At 49.3% G+C, this 13,176-nt stretch overlaps 1 protein-coding gene across 1 annotated transcript in view; it reads right to left on the minus strand.

Moving 5' to 3' along the window:
• The window catches only part of SLCO3A1 (solute carrier organic anion transporter family member 3A1), a 502,692-nt gene extending 490,381 nt beyond the window's left edge, over positions 1–12,311 (minus strand). The window contains exon 1 of the mRNA XM_082254687.1: positions 11,892–12,311. Within this exon, the coding sequence (XP_082110813.1) occupies positions 11,892–12,044 (153 nt within the window). The 5' untranslated portion in view covers positions 12,045–12,311. The remainder of the gene's footprint in view (positions 1–11,891) is intronic.
• Between the last annotated feature and the right edge of the window lie 865 nt (positions 12,312–13,176).

The raw sequence follows: 13,176 nt of genomic DNA on the forward strand, positions 1-13,176 counted from the left end.
AAAGTATTCATACCACTTGAAATGTTCCACACTTTGTCACGTTACAACCAAAAACCTAAATATATTTTATTGGGGTTTTATGTAATAGACCAACACAAAGTGACACATACAGTGCCTTGCGAAAGTATTCGGCCCCCTTGAACTTTGCAACCTTTTGCCACATTTCAGGCTTCAAACAAAGATATAAAACTGTAATTTTTTGTGAAGAACTAACAAGTGGGACACAATCATGAAGTGGAACAAAATTTAATGGATATTTCAAACTTTGTTAACAAATAAAAAAACTGAAAAATTGGGCGTGCAAAATTATTCAGCCCCTTTACTTTCAGTGCAGCAAACTCTCTCCAGAAGTTCAGTGAGGATCTCTGAATGATCCAATGTTGACCTAAAAGACTAATGACAGAATCCACCTGTGTGTAATCAAGTCTCCGTATAAATGCACCTGCACTGTGATAGTCTCAGAGGTCCGTTTAAAGCGCAGAGAGCATAATGAAGAACAAGGAACGCACCAGGCAGGTCCGAGATACTGTTGTAGAGAAGTTTAAAGCCGGATTTGGATACAAAAAGATTTCCCAAGCTTTAAACATCCCAAGGAGCACTGTGCAAGCGATAATATTGAAATGGAAGGAGTATCAGACCACTGCAAATCTACGAAGACCTGGCCGTCCCTCTAAACTTTCAGCTCATACAAGGAGAAGACTGATCAGAGATGCAGCCAAGAGGCCCATGATCACTCTGGATGAACTGCAGAGATCTACAGCTGAGGTGGGAGACTCTGTCCATAGGACAACAATCAGTCGTATACTGCACAAATCTGGCCTTTATGGAAGAGTGGCAAGAAGAAAGCCATTTCTTAAAGATATCTATAAAAAGTGTTGTTTAAAGTTTGCCACAAGCCACCTGGGAGACACCAAACATGTGGAAGAAGGTGCTCTGGTCAGATGAAACCAAAATCAAACTTTTTGGCAACAATTCCAAAGGTTATGTTTGGCGTAAAAGCAACACAACTCATCACCCTGAACACACCATCCCCACTGTCAAACATGGTGGTGGCAGCATCATGGTTTGGGCCTGCTTTTCTTCAGCAGGGACAGGGAAGATGGTTAAAATTGATGGGAAGATGGATGGAGCCAAATACAGGACCATTCTGGAAGAAAACCTGATGGAGTCTGCAAAAGACCTGAGACTGGGACGGAGATTTGTCTTCCAAAAAGACAATGATCCAAAACATAAAGCAAAATCTACAATGGAATGGTTCACAAATAAACATATCCAGGTGTTAGAATGGCCAAGTCAAAGTCCAGACCTGAATCCAATCGAGAATCTGTGGAAAGAACTGAAAACTGCTGTTCACAAACGCTCTCCATACAACCTCACTGAGCTCGAGCTGTTTTGCAAGGAGGAATGGGCAAAAATGTCAGTCTCTCGATGTGCAAAACTGATAGAGACATACCCCAAGCGACTTACAGCTGTAATCGCAGAAAAAGGTGGCGCTACAAAGTATTAACTTAAGGGGGCTGAATAATTTTGCACGCCCAATTTTTCAGTTTTTTGTTAAAAGTTTGAAATATCCAATAAATTTCGTTCCACTTCATGATTGTGTCCCACTTGTTGATTCTTCACAAAAAAAAATTACAGTTTTATATCTTTAGGTTTGAAGCCTGAAATGTGGCAAAAGGTCGAAAAGTTCAAGGGGGCCGAATACTTTCCCAAGGCACTGTAATTGTGAAGTGGAAGGAAAATGATAAAGGATTTTCAAAATGCTTTACAAATAAATATGTGAAAAGTGTGGAGTGCATTTGTATTCAGCCCCCAAATGAATACTTTGTAGAACCACCTTTCTCTGCAATTACAGCTGCAAGTCTTTTTGGGGATGTCTCTACCAGCTTTGCACATCTAGAGAGGGACATTTTTGCCCATTCTGCTTTGCAAAATATCTCCAGCTCTGTCAGATTGGAAGGAGAGCGTCTGTTGAACAGCAATTTTCAAGTCTTACCACAGATTCTCAGTTGGATTTAGGTCTGGACTTGACTGGGCCATTCTAACACATGAATATGCTTTGATCTAAACCATTCCATTGTAGCTCTGACTGTAGGTTTAGGGTTGTTGTCCTGCTGGAAGGTGAACCTCCGCCCCAGTCTCAAGTCTTTTGCAGAGTCTAACAGGGTTTCTTCTAATATTGCCGTGTAATTGGCTCCATGCATCTTCCCATTAACTCTGAACAGCTTCCCTGTCCCTGCTGAAGAAAAGCATCCCCACAAAAATGATGCTGCCACCACCATGTTTCACAGTGGGGATGGTGTGTTCAGAGTGATGTGCAGTGTTCATTTTCCGCCACACATAGCATTTTGCTTTTAGGCCAAAAAGTTACATTTTGGTCTTATCTGAGCAGAGAACATTCTTCCATACGTTTACTGTGTCCCCCACATGGCTTCTCACAAACTGCAAACGGGACTTCTTATGGCTTTCTTTCACCAATGGCTTTCTTCATGCCACTCTTCCATAAAGGCCAGATTAGTGGAGTGCATGACTAATAGTTGTCCTGTGGACAGATTCTCCCACCTGAGCTGTGGATCTCTGCAGCTCCTCCAGAGTTCCCATGGGCCTCTTGGCTGCTTCTCTGATTAATGCTCTCCTTGCCCGGCCTGTCAGTTTAGTGGACGGCCATGTCTTGGTAGGTTTGCAGTTGTGCCAATCGCATTTTCAGATGATGGATTGAACAGTGCTCCATGAGATGTTCAAAGCTTGGGATATTTTTTTTTTTTTTTTATAACCTAACCCTGCTTTAACCACTTCAATACCGGGCACTTTTCCCCCCTTCCTGCCCAGGCCAATTTATAGCTTTTAGCATTTGCACGGTCATGCAACACTGTACCTAAACCAAATTTATGTAATTTATTTCCCACAAATAGAGAATTCTTTTGGTGGTTTTTGATCACCGCAAGGATTTTTCTTTTTTTGCTACACAAATAAAAATAGACCAAAGTTTGAAAAAAAAAAAAAAAAAGGTTTAGGTTCTAAAATTTTGCAAATAGATACGTTTTTTCCTGCACTGATGAGCACTGATGAGGCTGCACTGACAGGCACTGATGGAGGAGGCACTGATGGGGTGGCACTGATATGCAGCACTGATAGCCGGCACTGATATGCAGCCCTGATGGGCACTGATAGGCGGCACAGGTGGGCAATAATGGGCACTGTTGGACAGCACTGATAGATGGCAATGATGGGCACTGGTGGGAAGCACTGATAGATGGCATGGGGTGCCGCACTGATGGGGAGGGCACCACTGGCAGGCTCCCTAAGCCCTGATTGCCATCCCTGGTGGACATCCCTGGATCATGGGTGGGCATCCCTGGTGGTTCTAGTGGCACCCCCCCTCCAAGGGTCTGCACTGGTAATCAATGCTCTGATTACAAGCACAAACCCCCCCGTCAGTAGGCTCTTTACCGAGATCGGAGATTCAGTGTGTCAGAGTGACACACCGCAGCACCGATCGCTGCTCTGCACACCCCCCCGGGGGCGCGCAGAGCGCATTATCCTGCCGCCCCCATATGACGTCCGGTCAGGATAATGTAACCACCTTCCCGCCGTCAATTGCCTATAGGGCGGGCAGTGGTTAAAGTGGAGTTCCACCCTATTTTTATACTTACCTCCATCTTCTCGCTCCGGGTCACCTGAAAAAGAAATGGATAATCGCATATTTTTTTTTTTTTTTTACTTACCTGGTAGCGAAGAAAATATACTTACCTTACTTCCTTCTTCCTCCTTCCTCGGCCGCGGCCCGTCGTCACTTCCTGGCTCTGCAATGATTCCTGGGAGCTGGATGTCATAGCTCCCAGGAATCATTGCGCCTGCACCGGCCCCGACGTCAGTTCCGGGTCGCGCGCGTCATCCCCTTCTAAACAGCTTCTGGGCATGCCCAGAAGCTGTGGAGGGGTGACGCGCGCGACCCGGAAGTGACGTCGGGGCCGGCGCAGAGCATCGTGGGACCAAAGAAGGCGGAAGAAGACGCCGAAGAGGACGCGCTGGCTTCAAGCTGCCCACATCTGAGATGGCAGCGCTGGACAAGACGTTTGCAAGGTAAGTATTTCGTCTTGCAGGTAAGTGCAACCCGGGACAGATCAGAGGCTAGCCATTGTGGAATGCACTAGCCCTGACTGTCCCGGGGGTATTAAAAAAAAAAAAAAAAAAAAATCCAGGGTGGAACTCCGCTTTTACCTTCTCCACAACTTTATTCCTGACCTTACTGATGTGTTCCTTGGCGTTCATGATGCTGTTTGTTCACTAATGTTCTCTAACAAACCTCTGAGGGCTTCACAGAACAGCTGTATTTATACTGAGATTACATTACACACAGGTGGGCTCTATTTACTAATTAGGTGACTTCTGAAGGCAATTGATTCCACTAGATTTTAGTGAGGGGTATCAGAGTAAAGGGGGCTGAAAACAAATGCACGCCACACTTTTCACATATTTATTTGTAAAAATGATGTGAAAACCATTTATCATTTTCCTTCCACTTCACAATTATGTGCCACTTTGTGTTGGTCTATGAATACTTTTTTCAAGGCACTGTATGGACAAGCAAGCTTATACTGTACCACTACTATCACACTGAGATGCCATTTTGTCTATATGAAGTAGTTCTTCACTTTGCAGGTTTGACAAGCAGATAAAGATAGGATATGTAGATATACAAGACATTGCCATCATGATTATATCACTACTATCACACGGATATACGGTGCTGGTCTATGTACAGAAGTCCTTCACTTTGCAGCAGCGATGAGCAGCTAACGCCAGCCAATAGGAGAACACACATATACATTCATGACTTCCCCATGCTAATAATATTACCATCACACTGATATATGGTGTCAGTCTATGTAAAGAACTCCTTCACTGCGCAGCTTCCAGGCAATAAGGGATATACAATCCTCAGACACGCTGATACCACTACTATCACATTGATTTATACACTGTTAGCCTGTATGAAATAGTCTCTTATTCTGCAAGTTTGATAAGCCGATCATGGCATGTAATAAGTGACAGACATACATGGATGACACTCGCATGTCTATAATACTATCACACAGATACATGGTGCAATGGAGTCCTTTAAATTGCAGGTTTGACAAGGAGCCAATGACATGCAATAGGGAACATACATTACACTGGCGTGCTAATAATACGACTACTATCACACTGATATATGGTGCTTGTCTATGGAAAGTTGTCCTTCACTTTGCAGCTAATGACAGGTAATAGGGGACAGATATCGGCACACATACATGGCACTGACACGTGTATATTACTATGACATGTATATATGGTGTGTGTCTATAGAATGGAGTCCCGCACTCTGCAGGTAATGACAGGCAGTAAGGGGAGACGGTAGAATGCCGGCTTCTCTGTCACTGCATAGCATCCTGCAGAGATTTCTCCACAATTCTGCCAGTAACTCAGCTCATCCACTGCAGTGCACGGGGCCAGGCAAGGCTGAGAGAAATGCGGAGAGAAGTAATGACCGAGGAAAGTCACCCTGTACCATGCAGTACTCAGGAACCTAACCAGCCTGAATACTACGGGGTGCACAGAACCCACCACATACTAGGGGGTGCACAGAACCCACCACATACTAGGGGGTGCACAGAGCCCGTCCCATACTAGGGGGTGCACAGAACCCACCACATACTAGGGGGTGCACAGAGCCCGTCCCATACTAGGGGGTGCACAGAGCCCGTCCCATACTAGGGGGTGCACAGAACCCACCACATACTAGGGGGTGCACAGAGCCCGTCCCATACTAGGGGGTGCACAGAGCCCGTCCCATACTAGGGGGTGCACAGAGCCCGTCCCATACTAGGGGGTGCACAGAGCCCGTCCCATACTAGGGGGTGCACGGAGCCCGTCCCATACTAGGGGGTGCACGGAGCCCGTCCCATACTAGGGGGTGCACAGAGCCCGCCACATACTAGGGGGTGCACAGAGCCCGCCACATACTAGGGGGTGCACAGAGCCCGCCACATACTAGGGGGTGCACAGAGCCCGCCCCACACTAGGGGGTGCACAGAACCCACCCCATACTAGAGGTGCACAGAGCCCGCCCTCTACTAGGGGGTGCACAGAGCCCGCCCTCTACTAGGGGGTGCACAGAGCCCGCCATCTACTAGGGGGTGCACAGAGCCCGCCCCATACTAGGGGGTGCACAGAGCCCGCCCCATACTAGGGGGTGCACAGAGCCCGCCCCATACTAGGGGGTGCACAGAGCCCGCCCCATACTAGGGGGTGCACAGAGCCCGCCCCATACTAGGGGGTGCACAGAGCCCACCCCATACTAGGGGAAGCACAGAGCCCACCCCATACTAGGGGAAGCACAGAGCCCGCCCCATACTAGGGGAAGCACAGAGCCCACCCCATACTAGGGGAAGCACAGAACCCGCCCCATACTAGGGGAAGCACAGAACCCGCCCCATACTAGGGGGTGCACAGAGCCCGCCCCATACTAAAGGGTGCACAGAGCCCATCTACTAGGGGGTGCACAGAGCCCGCCATCTACTAGGGGGTGCACAGAGCCCACCCCATACTAAAGGGTGCACAGAGCCCGCCATCTACTAGGGGGTGCACAGAGCCCGCCCCATACTAGGGGGTGCACAGAGCCCACCCCATACTAGGCGGTGCACAGAGCCCACCCCATACTAGGGGAAGCACAGAACCCGCCCCATACTAGGGGAAGCACAGAACCCGCCCCATACTAGGGGAAGCACAGAGCCCGCCCCATACTAAAGGGTGCACAGAGCCCATCTACTAGGGGGTGCACAGAGCCCGCCATCTACTAGGGGGTGCACAGAGCCCACCCCATACTAAAGGGTGCACAGAGCCCGCCATCTACTAGGGGGTGCACAGAGCCCGCCCCATACTAGGGGGTGCACAGAGCCCACCCCATACTAGGCGGTGCACAGAGCCCGTCCCATACTAGGGGGTGCACAGAACCCGCCCCACACTAGGGGGGATGTGGAGCCCGCCCGATACTAGCAGGGGGGGGGGGGGGGGAGGCAGAGCCCACCGGATACTGGGGGGGGGGGCTGTGACTGTATATTAGGAGTACACTGGGTGGATGTTGGGTGAGAGCTGTGACTCAGGAAAGCGCCCACGGCCTCCCGTTTATTGGGTATATACTGGAAGTAGATTAGGTATATTTTTGTTGACCACTGTCACTCACCAGGTAAGCTCCTACAGTCCCCTGTATCTCTGGTGTCATCATTCCAATCACCAGGTAAGCTCCTACAGTCCCCTGTGTATTGGATGTATGTCAGTCGAGTGATTACCGGGTGGTTAACAGGCCAGCATTGAGGGGGGGGGGGGGGGCATATCAGGCCAGTATTGAGCGACTCCCATGTCACTAACCAAGTAAGCTCCTACATCTCCCTGTACATTGTGTGAATGTTGGGTGTATGTCAGGTCACTCACCAGGTAAGGTCCTACACTCCACTGTACATTGGGTAAATGTTGGGTGTATGTCAGATGGATATTATCATGGTAGGCTCCTACAGTCACCTGTATTTCGGGTGAATTTTGGATCACTCACCAGGTAAGCTCCTACAGTTCCCTTTATATTGGGTGTGTGTTGGGTGAATGTTGGATGTATATTGGGTGAATGTTGGTTATTAGGTGAATGTTGGGTCATTCACGAGGTAAGCTCCTCCAGCCCTACGTATAGTGTGTAAATAATAAAAGTCTCCTTAGACTGGGTGAATGCTAGTTGTATATCATGTGAATGTTGGGTAACTCACCAGGTAACCTCCCACAGTCCCCTGTACATTAGGTGAATGTTGGGTCACTCACCAGGGAAACTCCCACAATCCCTGTACATTAGATGAGTGCTGGATGCATGTTGTCAGGTGAATGTTGGGTCACTCATCAAGTAAACGCTTACAGCCCCCTGTATACTGGATAAATGTTGGGTGTATGTCAGGTGAATGTTGGGTCACTCAGCTGGAAAGCTCCCACAGTCCCCTTTATATTGGGTGAACGTTGAGTGTAAATAAGGTCAATGTTGGGTCACTCACCATGAAAGTTTGCAGTACCCTGTACATTGGGTGTACACCCAGGTCCATAAATATTGGGACATTGACACAGTTCTAATCTTTTTGGCTCTATACACCACCACAATGGATTTGAAATGAAACAAACATGATGTGCTTTAACTGCAGACTTTCAGCTTTAATTTGAGGGTATTTACATCCAAATCAGGTGAAAGGTGTAGGAATTACAACAGTTTGTATATGTGCCTCCCACTTTTTAAGGGACCAAAAGTAATGGGACAATTGGTTGCTCAGCTGTTCCATGGCCAGGTGTGTGTTATTCCCTCATTATCCCATTTACAAGGAGCAGATAAAAGGTCCAGAGTTAATTTCAAGTGTGCTATTTGCATTTGGAATCTGTTGCTGTCAACTCTCAATATGAGATCCAAAGAGCTGTCACTATCAGTGAAGCAAGCCATCATTAGGCTGAAAAAACAAAACAAACCCATCTGTTTGGAAGATCCTTAAAAAGAAAGAACGCACCGGTGAGCTCAGCAACACCAAAAGACCCGGAAGACCACGGAAAACAACTGTGGTGGATGACCGAAGAATTATTTCCCTGGTGAAGAAAACACCCTTCACACCAGTTGGCCAGATCAAGAACCCTCTCCAGGAGGTAGGTGTATGTGTGTCAAAGTCAACAATCAAGAGAAGACTTCACCAGAGTGAATACAGAGGGTTCACCACAAGATGTAAAGCATTGGTGAGCCTCAAAAACAGGAAGGCCAGATTAGAGTTTTCCAAACAACATCTAAAAAAGCCTTCACAGTTCTGGAACAACATCCTATGGACAGATGAGACCAAGATCAATTTGTACCAGAGTGATGGGAAGAGAAGAGTATGGAGAAGGAAAGGAACTGCTCATGATCCAAAGCATACCACCTCATCAGTGAAGCATGGTGGTGGTAGTGTCATGGTGTGGGCATGCATGGCTGCCAATGGAACTGGTTCTCTTGTATTTATTGATGATGTGACTGCTGACAAAAGCAGCAGGATGAATTCTGAAGTGTTTCGGGCAATATTATCGGCTCATATTCAGCCAAATGCTTCAGAACTCATTGGACGGCGCTTCACAGTGCAGATGGAACAATGACCCGAAGCATACTGCGAAAGCAACCAAAGAGTTTTTTTAAGGGAAAGAAGTGGAATGTTATGCAATGGCCAAGTCAATCACCTGACCTGAATCCGATTGAGCATGCATTTCACTTGCTGAAGACAAAACTGAAGGGAAAATGCTCCAAGAACAAGCAGAAACTGAAGACAGTTGCAGTAGAGGCCTGGCAGAGCATCACCAGGGATGAAACCCAGCGTCTGGTGATGTCTATGCGTTCCAGACTTCAGGCTGTAATTGACTGCAAAGGATTTGCAACCAAGTATTAAAAAGTGAAAGTTTGATTTAGGATTGTTAATCTGTCCCATTACTTTTGGTCCCTTAAAAAAGTGGGAGGCACAAATACAAACTGTTGTAATTCCTACACCGTTCACCTGATTTGGATGTAAATACCCTCAAATTAAAGCTGAAAGTCTGCAGTTAAAGCACACCTTGTTTGTTTCATTTCAAATCCATTGTGGTGGTGTATAGAGCCAAAAAGATTAGATTATTGTGTCCATGTCCCAATATTTATGGACCTGAATGTATGTCAGGTGAATGTTGGGTCACTCACCAGGTAAGCCTCCTGAATAATAGGTGAATGTTAGGTCCCACACCAGGCAAGCCCCTTGTATATTGGCTGAATGTTGGGTTACTCACCAGGTAAGATCCCTGTATATTGGGTGAATGTGAGGTATACATCAGGTGAATTTGGAGTGAATGTTGGGTCACTAAGCAGGTAAGCCTCCTGTTCAATTTGGTGAATGTGGGGTGAATGGTAGGTCACTCACCAGATAAACCCCTTGTAGAATAGGTGAATGTGGGATGAATATTGGGTCACTCAGCAGGTAAGCCCCCTGTAAATTGGGTGAATGTTGCGTCACTCACCAGGTAAGCCCCTACAGTCCCATGTACACTGGGTGAATGCTAAGTCACTCACCAGGTAAGCCCCCTGTACACTGGGTGAATATCGGGTCACTCACCAGGTAAGCCCTCATAGTCCCCTTTATATTGGATGAATGTTGGGTAAATATTGAGTCCCACTCCCACAGTCCCCTGTTGGGTGAATGTTGGGTCACTCACCAGGTAAGCCCCCACAGTCCCCTGTACATTGGGTGAATGTTGGATCACTAACCAAGTAAACCCCTACAGTCCCCTGTGCATTTTGTGAATGTTAGGCGAATGTCAAGTAATTCACAAGGTAAGCCCCTGTACCTTGGGTGAATGTCGGGTTACTCACCAGGTAAGCCCCCACAGTCCCCTGTGCATTGGGTGAATATTGGGCGAATGTTGGATCACTAACCAAGTAAACCCCTACAGTCCCCTGTGCATTTTGGGAATGTTAGGTGAATGTCGAGTAATTCACAAGGTAAGCCCCTGTACATTGGGTGAATGTGGAGTGAATGTTGGGTCACTCACCAGGTAAGTCCCCCACAGTCCCCTGTGCTTTTGGTGAATGTCGAGTCACTCACCAGGTAAGCCTCCACAGTCCCCTGTGTATTGGATGAATGATGGGTCACTCAGCAGGTAAGCCCCCACAGTCCCCTGTGCATTGGGCGAATGTAAGGTGAATGTCGGGTCACTCACCAGGTAAGCTCCCTGTGCATTGGGTGAATGTCGGGTAACTCACCAGGTAAGCCCCCACAGTCCCCTGTACAATGGGTGAATGTTGGGTGAATGTTGGGTCACTCACCAGATAAGCCCCCACAGTCCCCTGTGCATTGGGTGAATGATGGGCGAATGTCGGGTCACTCACCAGGTAAGCCCCCACAGTCCCCTGTGCATTGGGTGAATGTCGGGTCACTCACCAGGTAAGCCCCCACAGTCCCCTCTACATTGGGTGAATGTTGGGCGAATGATGGGTCACTCAGCAGGTAAGCCCCCACAGTCCCCTGTGCATTGGGTGAATGTAAGGTGAATGTCGGGTCACTCACCAGGTAAGCTCCCTGTGCATTGGGTGAATGTTGGGTGAATGTCGGGTCACTCACCAGGTAAGCCCCCACAGTCCCCTGTACAATGGGTGAATGTTGTGTCACTCAACAGGTAAGCCCCCACAGTCCCCTGTGCATTGGGTGAATGTTGGGCAAATGATGGGTAACTCAGCAGGTAAGCCCCCACAGCCCCCTGTGCATTGGGTGAATGTAAGGTGAATGTCGGGTCACTCACCAGGTAAGCTCCCTGTGCATTGGGTGAATGTTGGGTGAATGTTGGGTCACTCACCAGGCAAGCCCCGACAGTACCCTGTACAATGGGTGAATGTTGGGTCACTCACCAGGTAAGCCCCCACAGTCCCCTGTAGAATAGGTGAATGTCGGGTCACTCATCAGGTAAGCCCCCACAGTCCCCTGTACAATGGGTGAATGTAGGACAAATGTCGGGTCACTCACCAGGTAAGCCCCACACAGTCCCCTGTACAATGGGTGAATGTAGGACGAATGTCGGGTCACTCTCCAGGTAAGCCCCCACAGTCCCCTGTACAATGGGTGAATGTTGGGCGAATGTCGGGTCACTCTCCAGGTAAGCCCCCACAGTCCCCTGTACAATGGGTGAATGTTGGGTGAATGTCGGGCGAATGTCAGGTCACTCACCAGGTAAGCCCCCACAGTCCCCTGTGCATTGGGTGAATGTTGGGGGAATGTTGGGACACTCACCAGGTAAGCCCCCACAGTCCCCTGTGCATTGGGTGAATGTCGGGCGAATGTCGGGTCACTCACCAGGTAAGCCCCCACAGTCCCCTGTGCCAGCATTAGCGCACACTCGGAGACCAGGAAGATCTTGATGTTGAGGAAGGGGGAAGTCTTCTTCTTCCTCCGGCTCTCGGTCTCTCCCCCCTCCGCACTCGGCTCTCGCTCAGTCCGGCTCTTCATCCCTCCTGGCGGTGATGGTGACCTCCTCTCCCTCCTCTCCTCTGCCCGCTCCGGGTGAAGGTCTGCGGATCAGTCCGCTCCGATCCTCCGCTGGATGATGGTTGGAGCTCCGCTCACTCCTCCTCCTCCTTCGTACTATCAGACAGATCCGAGCCGGGAGTCCGCCGCCTCCTCCGCACCTTCCATCTCCTTCCCAGCGGGGAGAGCCGGGAGAGGGGGCCGGGGGGAGCTCCGCATTACACAGCCCGCATCCCGGACTACTGATGTCTGCAGGCCACACTCCGCTCTATATACAGCGCTCACCGCTGACCTCTAGCGGATGTCAGGAGTCCGCACTGCATGGGGGAGCTCAGCTCACAGGTGTCTGTCCCAGGACTCACCTTCCCCCATCCCACCATAGAGGAGTCACCTTCCCCCATCCAACCATAGAGGAGTCACCTTCCCCCATCCCACCATAGAGGAGTCACCTTCCCCCATCCCACCATAGAGGAGTCACCTTCCCCCATCCCACCATAGAGGAGTCACCTTCCCCCATCCCACCATAGAGGAGTCACCTTCCCCCATCCCACCATAGAGGAGTCACCTTCCCCCATCCAACCATAGAGGAGTCACCTTCCCCCATCCCACCATAGAGGAGTCACCTTCCCCCATCCCACCATAGAGGAGTCACCTTCCCCCATCCCACCATAGAGGAGTCACCTTCCCCCATCCCACCATAGAGGAGTCACCTTCCCCCATCCCACCATAGAGGAGTCACCTTCCCCCATCCCACCATAGAGGAGTCACCTTCCCCCATCCAACCATAGAGGAGTCACCTTCCCCCATCCAACCATAGAGGAGTCACCTTCCCCCATCCCACCATAGAGGAGTCACCTTCCCCCATCCAACCATAGAGGAGTCACCTTCCCCCATCCCACCATAGAGGAGTCACCTTCCCCCATCCCACCATAGAGGAGTCACCTTCCCCCATCCCACCATAGAGGAGTCACCTTCCCCCATCCAACCATAGAGGAGTCACCTTCCCCCATCCCACCATAGAGGAGTCACCTTCCCCCAACCCATCATAGAGGAGTCACCTTCCCCCATCCCACCATAGAGGAGTCACCTTCCCCCATCCAACCATAGAGGAGTC

Source organism: Pelophylax lessonae (assembly GCF_965119305.1).
Source record: "Pelophylax lessonae genome assembly, chromosome: 4".
In the NCBI taxonomy this organism is placed as follows: Eukaryota; Metazoa; Chordata; class Amphibia; order Anura; family Ranidae; genus Pelophylax; species Pelophylax lessonae.